This window comes from Nannospalax galili, unplaced genomic scaffold (genome assembly GCF_000622305.1).
Source record: "Nannospalax galili isolate Female #2095 unplaced genomic scaffold, S.galili_v1.0 scaffold1086, whole genome shotgun sequence".
NCBI lineage: Eukaryota > Metazoa > Chordata > Mammalia > Rodentia > Spalacidae > Nannospalax > Nannospalax galili.
In genome coordinates, this window is record NW_008354345.1 from 988966 (window position 1) to 1002937 (window position 13972).

General features: G+C 40.9%; 1 protein-coding gene across 3 annotated transcripts in view; it reads left to right on the forward strand.

Annotated features, from left to right (window-relative positions):
- Positions 1-13972, forward strand: part of Pde3a (phosphodiesterase 3A) — a 332456-nt gene that overhangs the window by 305310 nt on the left and 13174 nt on the right. For all 3 annotated transcript variants that reach the window (XM_008851600.3, XM_029555236.1, XM_029555235.1), the window contains 6 exons: positions 3272-3383; positions 7140-7253; positions 7393-7592; positions 9683-9886; positions 11027-11182; positions 13439-13694. In XM_008851600.3, coding sequence (XP_008849822.2) covers positions 3272-3383; positions 7140-7253; positions 7393-7592; positions 9683-9886; positions 11027-11182; positions 13439-13694 — 1042 coding nt within the window. The remainder of the gene's footprint in view (positions 1-3271; positions 3384-7139; positions 7254-7392; positions 7593-9682; positions 9887-11026; positions 11183-13438; positions 13695-13972) is intronic.

The window sequence follows — 13972 nt, forward strand, 5'->3', positions numbered from 1 at the left end:
AGCCCCCCCCCCTCCTTCAATGAGATGTTAGGACAGCTGAAATGAATTAGCCTGGGCATTCCAAAGAATCACCTTTTGGCTGAGACTCCACAGAACAAGTCTTGCTTCAAAAGGTTTTCAAAGAGCCGTATGTACAGCAGCCACAGCTCTGTACCTGCTTCTTGATAGGTTACATGTTTAATGAGTTTTAAAGACAGCCTTCTGGTGTTGAAATCATGTTTATTCTGCTCGGTGAACAGAGTTTAGACCTAGTTCATAACCTTTTTATTTATTTAGTTTCATTTTATGTGTATGAGTGTTTTGCGTACATGAATGTACATGCACCCATGTCATGCAATGCCTGCGGAGGTCAGAAGAGTTCGAATCCCAGCACCCACATGGCAGCTAACCACCAAAACTCCAGTTCTGGGGGATCTGATGCCCTCGTCTGGCCTCTGTGGGCATTGCATGACACAGGTGTACTTAACCTACATGCAGGCGATACACACAAATAAAACAAAAACAAGGAGGTGCCGTGTGGTATTACACAGAAAAGGGAGCAGAGGATTTAGGTGTTCTTCTAGTGGAAGTTAAATCTATCAAGTCACAGCCAGAATGTTCCTTTTAAAAATGAGGCAAGAGGCTGAAGAGATGTCTCAGCGGTTAAGAGCACTTGGTCTTCTTGCAGAGGACCTGAGTTCAGTTCCCAGCCCCTATGTAGGATGGCTCACTAACACCTGTAACTCCAGCTTCCAGGGAATCAGTGCCCCCTTCTGGTCTTCATGAGTGTGCGTGCGCGCGCACACACACACACACACACACACACACACACACCTTTAAATTTTAAAAAGAAGGGTCAGGCATGGTGGCACATGCCTTTCATCCTCAGTACTCTGGAGACAGAGGCAGGTGGATATCTGTGAGTTTGGGCCCAGCCTGGTCTACATAGCAAGTTCTAGGCTGTCTAGGGCTATATAGTGAGTTCCAGGATAGTCTGGTCTACATAGCAAGTTCCAGCCAGGACACAGTGAGACCCTGTCTCAAAAGACAATACTACACTACTACTAAGGCTGCATTATTTCCCCACTTGACTCTTCAGCAGAATAATGCTTGCTGGGGTTCTGGCTCTCAAGCTCCAAGAGCCAAAGACAATACTACACTACTGCTAAGGCTGCATTATTTCCCCACTTGACTCTCTTCAGCAGAATAATGCTTGCTGGGGTTCTGGCTCTCAAGCTCCAAGAGCTCTCTCCACCCTCACTGCACTCTGTGGGACCTGCATCCATTCCCGTCCCGTTCACTCTATCTTATCCATAGCAGCCTTCTTGATGTCTTTTGAAAGGTGTGTCTCAGGGCCTTTTCACTGGCTCCTTCTACCACAAGAACCTCTTTCTTGGATACCCCTGTGACTTACTCAGCATCTCCTTTGAGTCTTTGCTCAGAAGTCATCTCTTGGATCTGCTGAGTGTAGGGAGGGTGTTTGAAGAGATGTCATACCTTCCCAATTCTCCAGCCTCACTCCACTGCCTGACATATCTGTCATTTTTCTGCCCTTCTCTGAAAGGCCAGGAGCCTGTGAAGGTGGAGATAGTTGTTTTGTTTATGTGTATATATGCACATGTGTACATGTGTGTACACCCATGCTGCACACATATGAAACTGGCAGGCACCGAATAAAGAGCCCCTGTTTTTGTTACTACTGTGTTTATATGTGTGTGTGTGTGTGTGCACATATAGAATGTAGGTGACTGATAAATAATGAATATATGATTAAAAGACTATCAACCTGTTGAATGGATTTAAAGCCAATAAAGATATGGAAATTTACCTACAAAGCATTGTAGAGAAGTTTTAAATATTTCCAGAGAATTTTAGGATGGAGTTGAAGTAAGCAAAAGGCTGACTAGTCCCTGTCCACTGCGTTGTAACCAGCGCTGTCCAGTGGGGACATGTAGAGAGCTCATGTTTCATGGTTCTTCATTGTATCAGAGACAGCATGCCTGTCCCATAATTCCTTCCTCATCTCTTCTCTCTCTCACTCCACGTCAAACACCAGTTCTTTCCAATCATATTTACCTGAGTCATTAGAACTGTGAGGAAAAACCGAAAGGAAAGCAGCTATTTGAAAGAGAGCGAAAAAATGGGAGTGAGCGAAACCAGCTAGACCTGTGCCTAACCTGGACCATGGTCAGTCTCTTCCACGTAGGTCACTGTAGCCTCTTGCTCTATGCATACATGTTATTGAGTCTTCCTCCATTATACATTTCAGCTGAAGCAACCTTTCTCCCACAACTCATTCCTCCCCCTTTATCTTTCCTTAAGGTATGAATCTGAACCCTCTGTTACCTAGAAGAGACTGATGTGATGAATTAAATAGATTTCCTCCAAATTAATGCATCCTTTCGCTTTCTCCGGTGCTTACTGTGTTTGGTGTACAATTCACTTAGTACGCAGTTTTCTCTCCTCGTTTTAGAGACAGCTTTTTATTCTGTAGTCCAGGCTGATCTGAAACTATGGGCAGTTCTCCCACCACAGCCTCCCAAGTGCTGGGATTACAGGTGGCAGACACCGCGTTTGTCCCACTGTGTGTGTTATTTTCTAGTCTCCAGTAACCATACAATTTAATAGCCAGGGACTTATTCTGTAGTCCAGGCTGATCTGAAACTATGGGCACTTCTCCCACCACAGCCTCCCAAGCGCTGGGATTACAGGTGGCAGACGCTGCGTTTGACCCATGTGTGTGTTATTTTCTAGTCTCCAGTAACCATACAATTTAATAGCCAGGGACATTGCTATTAGTGTGTTTACTGGGCCTTTTCATTTTTCCTTGGATGTGTGTTGTATTGATTCCTTTAAAAAAAAACATTTTATTTTTATTCTATACGTATGAGTGTATTGCTTGCATGTAGGTTGGTGCACCCATGTTGTGCAATGCCCTGGGGTCAGAAGCAGGCATGAAAACCTCTGGAACTGAAGTTATGAGTGGTGTTAGTGTCCATGTGGGTGCTTGGAATCGAACCCAGGTCCTCTGCAAGAGCAGTCAGTACTCTTAACCTCTGAGCCATCTCTCCAGCCTTGTACTGATTCTTTTAAATATGTTTATAAGGTCTCTGAGGTAAGGAGCTACAAAGGCTCTGTACACTGAAGTCTTCAACATGTTTATTCCTAATCAAACTGTCTTTCCTGGGAGTAAATTCATATGGTGGACGGATGAATTCTCTCACCCTCTTGTCTTTCTTTGTCTCTGACAGTGAGCGATGTTTTACAAGGCCTCGTCTTTCCCATTTTCCAGGTATCATACAGACTTTTTGAAGACATGGGCCTCTTTGAAGCTTTTAAAATCCCAATTAGAGAATTTATGAATTATTTTCATGCTTTGGAGATTGGATACAGGGATATTCCTTGTAAGTATCGGTGATCTGTGAGGTAATACTTCCAATGTTTGCTTGTCAATCCTACAGAGAGTGGTGGGGTATTGAGTCACTAGACTTGATGCAGAATTGTACACTGTGGGAAGTCTGCGTGGTCTCACTGTAGGGTGGTGATTGACGTTGAGATGCTGAGTCCTCCTTAGACCAGCTCTGTGAGACCCTGGAGCATCACTTACCCCAACTCATTTCTTGATCCAGAAAATGGGGTCATAGTGTCTGTTTCCCATGAGTGTTAGGATCAAATGGGGTAATACTTTGAAAGAGGTTAGAATAGCATCTTGCAAATATCTATCATAGTTCTTTGAGGTATAATTAAATGTCAAATTTAAACTTATACTCATTTAATAATCGCCATTTCTTATTAGGTAAATTTAACCCTTTCTTATGGTGTCTGGTGATACCATAAGACGACTAAAACTGTTAAGAGTTTTTTCCAGGTACGATAAATTTGAATACTGTTTAGAGGGGCTAGAAAGGTGATTACTTAGGTAACATAATGAAAAATGAACATCCAGAAATGGTTATGGAAACGTGATTAGGCCCGTTTTTTAAAGTCAGGCAAATGTGAAATCCAAAGATGAAGGTTCAATCAGTTATTCCAGTTTTGTCCAGTTTTGATTATTAGGAAAGTTAGAATAACAAAACTGGAACAAAATGAGACGTGAAAACATTTGTGTGAGATATGCCCAATCATGGCATGTAAACAGACCTGTTCTACACAATATATGGAACTGAAGAAAATGTCCAAAGATCCACCTACATTACTTCGGAAGTCTGTAGAAACCATGTGGTGCTTCAGAGATGTAAATACCTAAAAAGAAAAGCCAAACAACTACAAACCATTTGTTGGCTTGTGTCTCAGAAACGTGTTACTTGTGTTTACTTTGGAAGCGCGTGCACAGAAATTGGAAGTGTGTCGTTTAAATCATGCTTTCCCTTTTAAGCTTTAAATTTGCTTTCATGAATCTTGGATTCAAAAGCTCCTGTCTTTTTGTGGTTATCAAGAATTGAATTTAAGTACTGGGAATGTAGCCTAGTTGGTAAAGTGCTTAGGTAGCATGTACAAAGTCCTGGGTTCAATTCCTGGCACCACATAAACCAGGCATGGTGGTATATATCTGTAATTTCAGCACTTAGAGGCTGAGGCAGGAAGATCACTCCAAGCACATCTTGGCCCACATAGTGAGTTCAGGACAAGCTTAGCCTATAGAGTGAGACCCTGTCCAAAAACCAGAAACAAAACAAAAAGAAGTTAAAATTAAGTTTTTAAAAAATTAAAAAATTGCATTTGGACACAGATAATTGGCAAGTATCGCTGAAAATGATTAGCATGTTAACATGTTTTCCAAAATATCCACGTGGTACACTGACATGAAAACACAGCATAAAGGAGGAAGAATCGTTCAGCTTGCCAATGAGATGTGTTGAAGAATGGAAGATAAAATGTCGGCCAGACAGCAGTTGGGATGGGTGTAGAGGACTGTGGTAGCACTGGGCTGTTTGGGAACGTCTGGCCACTGAGGCCTTGGAAGCTGGAAGAGAGATATGAGAGGGGGTTTGGAGATAAGCCTTGCTTGCTTTAATGTGGCTTTCCCAGGGCTCAGCCTGGTGAGTTGCCAACAATTGACATAAGTGTTAGTGATTTCTCAAAGGTCAAGGAGTTACACAAACAAACTTTTCTAGAAAGGAAGCCACTAGAAGCACTAAAGAACAGCTCGTCACCACGTGTAGTTTCCAAATTACTGTTTTATTGAGAAAATCAGCCAGATCCAGTTCAACGCATTCAGCAGGATGTTCCACTCCACGGATACACGAACGGTGACAGGTCGTTGTTGCTGTACTCCGCTCTGACTTATAACACTTTGCTGTTTGTAATGTGATGTGAAATGATGGGACAGGGTCGGTATTCAAGTAGCAAAAGAAGCTTCCAGATTCTCGAATTTTTAAAGTTGGTTTATTTATTTATTCATTTGTTTATTTATTATTTATTTTTATCTTTTTGAGACAGGGTCTCCCAGTAGCCACAGGTAGCCTGGAACTCACCATGTAGACCAGGGCAGCCTTGAACTTAGAGCTCCACCTGCTTTTGCCTCCCAAGTGCTGGGAGTAAAGCCATGCACCATCAGGTTCAATTATGTATATGTGTGTACATCTGTGTGTGGGTATAAATGTGTGTAGGTGCCCTCAGAGTTCAGAGGAGAGTGTTGGATCCCCCGGAGCTGAAGTTATAGGCAGTTGTGAGCCACTCAGTGTGGGTGCTGGGAACTGATCTCACTCAGATCCTTTCAAGAGCTCTGCTCTTAACTGCTAAGCCATCTCTCCAACTCCTTTGCCTGTGGCATGCATCAAGGTGAAATGCTACTGCAGCTTGTCTTGTCTGTAAACCATCTGCAAATGAGTTAGGCTTGTAGCCCTTGAGATGGTCTGCACTTAGGCATATAGACTAGAATCCTAATAAAATTTCCTGTGATGACATTATATGAATATTCAGCTCTAGCTGTGACAGGGTTATCTCTTAAAGCTGCTCTGAGATCCTGTTCTCAAACCCAAACCCAGGCCTCTAGGTGGTGGTGGGGGGGGTTTCTCTAAGAGTTAGCTTTACGTCATTTCTTCTGGACAAGTTCTTATGGGTTACCATATACGTAGGGAAGATGGCACCATCTCCTTGTGGGCTGCCTGGGTTCCACTGATGCACATTTCCAGACTCTGGACAGATTTGGCTTATATTCTCACTGACGTTTTTTTTCGCTCCTAGTTCTTTCTTCCCCTAATCTGTTGAGTACCACTTAGAAACACAATCTCTTCTGTTGGAGAGGGAATTGGTATCATGGTTAATTAGAAGAAATGTGGGCAATTATTACATTTAGAATAAGACATGCCAGTTGATGAAGTCATATAGAGAGGCCGGTAAACATGAAAAAGGAAGAATTCACCAGAAAAAAAAGGTGAACCAAGATCCAACCATGGATTTGGCTACATTGAACTCTGCCCATAGATGGCTTTTCCTACCTAATGATGACTTGCTTACTAGGGTGTTTGGGTTTTCCATAGCTTTTGACAACTTGTAAATGGTTCGGCTCCCTACCTAATTGTGCAAAGAGATTCTTATTTTTCTCTTTGGCTATTTCCTGGAACTATATTCCCATATACAATTTCTTGTAGAGAGAACATAACTAGTGTCAGCTTCAAAGTTTTATCTGTGAGTTTAACCTGCATAGAAAACATGTGGTGTTCATTTTATTATAGTGTTTTCAGGTTGACCCAGAAGAGTAGCACATGTTCTGTTCACAGAGTCTGTCTGGATGGCATTTGAGATGAAGTTTCAGGTAGCTGAAACCATTGGTCCAACTGGTTGAGCTGTGTCATGGGTCTGCCTTTCTTTCTGCATTTTCTGTTCATTGCTTCCCTTGTATAGAAGAACAGGAAGAAACAGATGCAAACACTCCATAGTGGGTTTCCTTTGATTAGAAGTTTCTGGAAGAGGCAGGACACAGATTTCTTTCCACTTTGGATATCTGCATGTATAATGAAGGTTGCGGGTGTGGTTTTCTTTCTTGTTACTGTGGATATTATAGAGTTGGTAGACTAGTGATCTACCTGTGGTTGGAAATCTGGCTGCTTTTCACTGGGGTATTAAATTATGAGGACTAAAGTGTTTATCCAGTAGATGGCACTCTTAGTCCTTGGACCCCAAATCACCGACTGTGTGTTCCTTCGCATTGGTCACAGATCATAACAGAATCCATGCCACTGATGTCTTACACGCTGTCTGGTATCTGACTACGCAGCCGATTCCCGGTCTCCCAACTGTGATTAATGATCATGGATCCACAAGCGACTCTGGTATGTACGGACTATGCCTGTGCTTCCTCATAAAAGACAGGAACTAGAATTTGGGGTTTGATTTGTTTTTGAAGGAAACAGGTGCTGTCAGTTTTCTGTTTTTTTAAGAATTTCTATCCCTCTCCCTCTCTCACCTCAGATTCTGACAGTGGATTTACACACGGGCACATGGGATATGTGTTTTCAAAAATGTACCATGTTCCAGATGACAAATACGGATGTCTGTCTGGGAACATCCCTGCCTTAGAGTTGATGGCCTTGTATGTTGCTGCGGCCATGCATGACTATGATCACCCAGGGAGGACAAATGCGTTCCTGGTGGCCACCAGCGCACCTCAGGTAAAGGGTTAGATTCATTATGAGAAAATAAGTGGTGCACAGATTCATGGTATAAAAGTAATTTTACAAATATGACCTGTAAGCCATGCTTGGTAAACAGGAGCCAAGCTGTATTTAGTTCTTGGGTAAAATTCTTAGAGGCCATATTAATTTCAAAAGATGCTATGGGGCTAGGGAAGTAGTAGATCCCTTGACTGGCGTGCCCAAGGCCCTGAGTTCAGTCCCCAGCACAGCAAAATAAATAAGCAAACACAAGATGCCATGGTTGTTCTAGAATATTCGTGGTAGGGATCGAACCTCATGACCCACAGGGACACTCAGTTTTCTTCTTAGAAAAATCAATTTGAATTACTGTTAATGCACATGTTCAACAAAGCATAAACATGTATGTACATAAACCTTATTCCTTAGAAATATAACCATGACAAATTTAATTCTTAGTGCATGTGTTTTGGTTGGAATTTGCCATCAGTTCATTTCAGTTGTTGGTGAGGAACTTTTTTAATCTAAACAGATTCCCCAGAAGTAACTTTTTAAAATTTTTTATTTAGTACTTTTATTATATGTGTATGAGCATATTGTCCGCATATAGGTAAGTGCACCCGTGTCATGCAATGCCCACTGAGGTCAGAAGAGGGTGTCAGGTCCCCTGGAACTGGAGTTATGGATGGTTGTTAACTACCATGTGGGTCCTGGGAATTGAACCCAGGTCCTCTACAAGAGCAACCAGTGCTCTTAACCACTGAGCCATCTCTCAAGTCCCCAAAAGTAACTTTTAAAGAAAACTATTTTGGTATATATTTATGCCAAGTCAAATGTTAACCACTAAACATTTAGGCATCTGTATTTACATTGTTAAACCAAGTTCCCCTTGATTTAATCAGCACGGTCAAGCTCCTAACCATCCTGGAACCCTCTGTTATTTTCCGCATGGGATCTAGAAGCTAGTCTGGGTCATGTTTGCTTTGTTTTGTTTTGTTTGTTTTTGTTAAATATTTTATTTTACGTGTATGAGTGTTATGCCTGCATGTATGTGAGTGCACCCGTGTCGTGCAATGCTTGTGGAGGACAGAAGAGGCTGTCAGATCCCCTGGAACTGGAGTTACCGACAGTTGTTAGCTGCCATGTGGGTGCTGGGATTCGAACCCGGGTCTTCTACAAGAACAGTCAGTGTTCTTAACCACTGAGCCATCTCTCCAGCCCTGCTTTGTCTTTTTTTTTAAATTTGACTTCTGTCTTCTATCAAATTCTCATCCATTTCCACAGCTTTTTTTCTGGTCTAATTAAGAAACTTCCTCCAATCTGTAGGCAATAAAAGAATCTGAATTTTCCCCCCTTCCTCACCTATTTTATCTCCTTTCACAGCCCTTCAGACACCAGACTTGGCCTCCCTAAAGAGAGGCAGAAATCTTCTGGTCAACCGACCCTGCCATTGAGATTTTCCCTCAGAACTGGTGCTCAAGTGTTCGCCTTCCATGGGTCCTTACATTCTCCTCCTCCATCATCTGTGTCTCACACCTTTTTTTTGGTCTCCAACCTTTTTTTTTCTAGGCAAAAAAATTTGTTTTCCTTGTAGAGTCCTCCAACATTATTAAAGAATTCCAAACCAAGTAGATGTGTATTATATATGTTTAATTATTAGATGAAGGATCACAATTACTAGATAAAGGAGCTGAAAATGTTTTAGAATGTAGGCTTCTGAGAAATTCCATTTATCTTCAATGACTAGATATATTTAATGAAGAAGTGATTCTTATTAACCCAGATACAAAAAGGAACTGAGTTGTAGAATTTGTTTGCGTATAGGTATCTATTTATGTGCAATTCCTGCACCCTGCAAAGAAATATGAAGAAAAAAACAAAAGTTAATTCTCATAGTAGGTTAGTTAACATAACTTTCAATAATTTGCAAAAAAAAAAAAAGAAATTTAACTTCAGAAAAGTCATCAACAGTCAAAATAATGCAGTGATTCTTAATAGCCAGTACACCATTACGTCTTTTTTCTATGAAAAGCTGAGTCAGTTAAAAGCATTGCATATTCTTATTGATTTTTTTTTTCCTTTGTACATTTCTCTTGTTCCCACATCAGGCGGTTCTGTACAACGACCGTTCAGTTTTGGAGAATCATCATGCAGCCGCAGCCTGGAACCTTTTCATGTCCCGGCCAGAGTACAACTTCTTAGTTAACCTTGATCACGTGGAATTCAAGCACTTCCGTTTCCTAGTCATCGAAGCGATTCTGGCCACTGACCTAAAGAAACACTTTGACTTTGTAGCCAAATTTAATGCCAAGGTAACTAGATCCCAACCCATCTTTGTATTATGACCACATTAAAACATGTCTTGAAATCAAATTGTTGAACATAACTCAATTGCCATCTTTCCTATGTCAGCGGTGAGAAGAAAATGTAAGAAAATGTTCATCCACAAGCAGACATTTAGGCATTGTTCTGAATCTAGATGCTTCAGAGGCTGAGGTGTTGGATCTGTTTGTTATACTTTGTTCTAAGGAGGATTAATATTAACTCTTACTATATTTTTCTGATTGATTTAATATATAATCATCTCTGTAGTAAGCTTAGGTAAGTCACCTAACAGCAGTGGAGATAAGAAAACCTGAAGCAAAACTTCGTATATCAAATATAAAAGCACAAGTATTAATTCAAGTTTCTTACTTAGGGCTTGGGAGAAATAGTCTATAAAGTGCTTACTTTGCTATCAGAAGGACCCGAGTTTGAACCCCAGAACCTATGTCAAAAAGCTGGGCTTGGTGGTGCACGCTTATGACCCCAAGTCCAAGGGAGCAGAGACAGGAGAATCCCTGGCCAGTCCAACCTAATCCATGAGAGCCCCTGTCTCAAAAAAACAATGATGGATGGCTCCTGAGGAAAGACATCTACACGCACACACTCAGACACAGATGTGCTCTTCTGTACATTAACACACACATAGAAAGGAAAATTTCTCATTTATAGTTATTATACTTAATAAAAATAATATATCTTTTAAACAGAATTTCTTATAAATCAATATTTAATTACTTTATCCATTATCAATTGCTGTTTTGGTTTTTTTGAGTCAGGGTCTCTCTGTTGCCCCAGCTGGAATTCACTGTGTAGATCAGGCCAGCCTAGATCTCACAGAGATCCATCTGCCTCTGTTTCCTGAATGCTAGAATTAGAAGTATGCACCACCACATCTGGATCATTACTTTGCTTTTTGATGAGCTACTGTGCTGTTAATTTATGCAAACCAATAAAGTTATTTTCAATAGCTAAAGTTCTGACATATGGCATTCTAATGACTACACAGTAAGAATACAATGAAATTCTACTATGATTTATCTAGATTTTTATTTTCATGGAGACAAAAGCATTTTGACTTTGTCCCTCAAACAGGTGAATGATGATGTTGGACTTTGTCCCTCAAACAGGTGAATGATGATGTTGGGATAGATTGGAGCAATGAAAACGATCGTCTACTGGTTTGTCAAATGTGTATAAAGTTGGCTGATATTAACGGGCCTGCTAAATGTAAAGAACTTCATCTGCAGTGGACAGAGGGCATTGTCAATGAATTCTATGAGCAGGTAACTGACTTAGTTGCGTAGTCTGTTTCAAGTTTCCTTCCACTGGCCGGTATATTGTTGTTGTTTTTGTTTGTGTGTTTGTTGTCTTTTTAAGACGGTCTCCCTATAACCCCAGGTAGCCTAGAACTGGCTATGGAAACTAGGCTGGCCTAGATCTCACAGAGATCCACCTGCCTCATGAATGCTAAGATTAAAGGTGTGCACCACTGGTTTTCCACTGGTCAGTTTTGACCTGGTGTTTAAAAATAACATGTAAAAATCGAACTAACCTGTAACTATTGCCCTTTAAGATAAATTGTCTACAGGCATTTTGGGGTCAATGTTAAGATACTAGAATGATCCAGTGAGCTGTTATAAACACCCTTGAAATGCTATGTTTCTTCAGATTCATTTATTATATTATATTTAGTATAGTCAAATTTGTATTAGATGTATACACAGACATATATCACATTTGCTTTTCTAGTAAAATTAAATAACAGCAGTGTACATAAAAGATACATACATACTTTGACATGATAATGTAAGAGCTGGGATGCCCTGAAAAGCTGCTGCAATAATTTAAGCATGGTGGCCATCCCCATGGAACTCTATATTAGCGTCATTATATTTTTAGTTTTCGATTTAGGATCCTGAACTGCTCTGGAGAAGAGAGTGAAGGTACTAGAGATTAGATAAAGGACATGAATCCATGACATAAAAGGACATGGAAAAACTGAAGGTGTTTACCCTAGAGCAAAGTAGCGATGTTAGAAACTGTCCTCAGATATTACGACTCACATATGAGCTTTAGCTGGGTGTGGTGGCACATGCCTTTCATCCCAGCACTCAGGAGGCAGAGGCAGGTGGATCTCTGTGGGTTCGAGGCCAGCCTGGTCTACATAGTGAGTTCTAGGACAGCTGGGGCTACAGGGAGACCCTGTCTCAAAAACAAAAAACAAAAAAAAAAAGAATTGGTTCATCAGAATGTTTCAGTGGCGTTTGATGGAGGGAAATACTTAACTTGGAGCTGATTCATAAGAAATGTTAGGTGGTCCTCTCAAAACACAGGAATAAGTCAGCCTAGTGGCACATGTTTGGAATCCAGCATCAAGGGCTGAGGCTGGACCCATGGGGCTGCATAATGAGGTCACATCATGAAAGAAAAAGAGGGGAAGAGGATTACAGAAAACTTGCAGAAGTTGTTAGAGACAAAGTTTGGACCAATGGCAGAAAAAAAAATGTTAGTACTAAAAGTCTCCCAAAACTGGATGGATGGGGCACATCTTAATAAACTATACTTAAATAGCGTTTGGGATAAACTTTTAAGGCTAATGTAGTTTATATTTGTATACAGAATAAGGTAGTTGTGCCTTTAAAACATAATAGATTGTCTTTCCTGGTAATAGCATTAATTCACAAGCAATGCTAAGCTTGAAATGCAGAAAAAATATGAAAAGGAAAATCTGCTTACAACAATTCAAGTACTTAGGTCATAATTGTTGATAATTTCATAAACCTCCTTCAAATTTTCTATGTAACATCTTATTTATGGTCTGTTATTTTTATTCCTGTAAAAATTTGAAGCAGTTAAAGATAAAAATCACTAATATTATATAACCATAGAGGATATAACTCAAACAAAATCTGTGGTAATATTGAGCAAGAAAGTGTTTTAACATTCTAGCCAGCAGGGCAAAAATTAACCCATTTGATGATCCTAAGCATGGCCTTTTCAGATACACTCACAGAAGGGACATGGATTTTTTTTTTTTTTTTTTTTTTTTTTCAGAGATTCCAAGACCCATCATTTGAGGGCTGGGCTGAGGATGTAGCTCACTTGGTAGAATGCTTAGCATGCAGGAAGCCCTCAGTCACCAACACCAATAAACTTGGGGTCTACACCTGTAATCCCAGCACTTGGGGGTTGGAGGCAGGAGGACCAGAGGTTCAAGGCTTTCCTCAGCTACATATTGAGTTTGAATCCATTTTGGGCTACAGAAGAGTTTGTTTGGGGGGAGGGGGAGGAAGGAATTCTACTGAAACATTGTATTTCTGCTTAAAAAGGAACAGGAACTGCAGTAGATACCAAAGTCGTTCTCTAGGCACCTTAGCTATTAGGACAGAATCTCTGAGCAATGACATAAAGGGATTTGTACATGAGTATCTGGGTTCTGGACTATCTACACATTTCCGTGTTGTTATTTCTTATGCTTTATATTCTTTGCCATTCACCTTTGAAGCGAGCTGCTGTTCATCCTGAATCTCTCTCTCTAGGGTGATGAAGAGGCCAGCCTTGGTTTGCCCATAAGCCCCTTCATGGACCGCTCTGCCCCTCAGCTGGCCAATCTTCAGGAATCCTTCATCTCACATATCGTGGGTCCTCTGTGCCACTCCTATGACTCTGCAGGTCTCATGCCAGGAAAGTGGGTGGAGGACAGTGACGAGTCAGGAGACACGGACGACCCAGAAGAGGAGGAAGAGGAGGCAGGAGCAGCCAATGAAGAAACCTGTGAAAACAGGGAGGCTCAGAGTAAGTCCCAAAACGGCGTTCTGATCTGACGCTGCAGGGATTATTTCCTGGCTTGGAATCAGAGGAAGTTTATATGTACTTTATATGTATTTGTGGGTTTTTATAAATTATATTGTTTGAGTCTTAAACTAGTGGTTGCTGGGTTGGAGGCTAAATCACTGCCCTTCTCTCTTATCATAGTAATGCAAACTGCAGAGGATGGAAATTAAAATCAATGTGAGGCATCGGGCAAAGATACACTCTCTTGGAGAGTTGAAACCTCCCTTCAGAATTTCTTA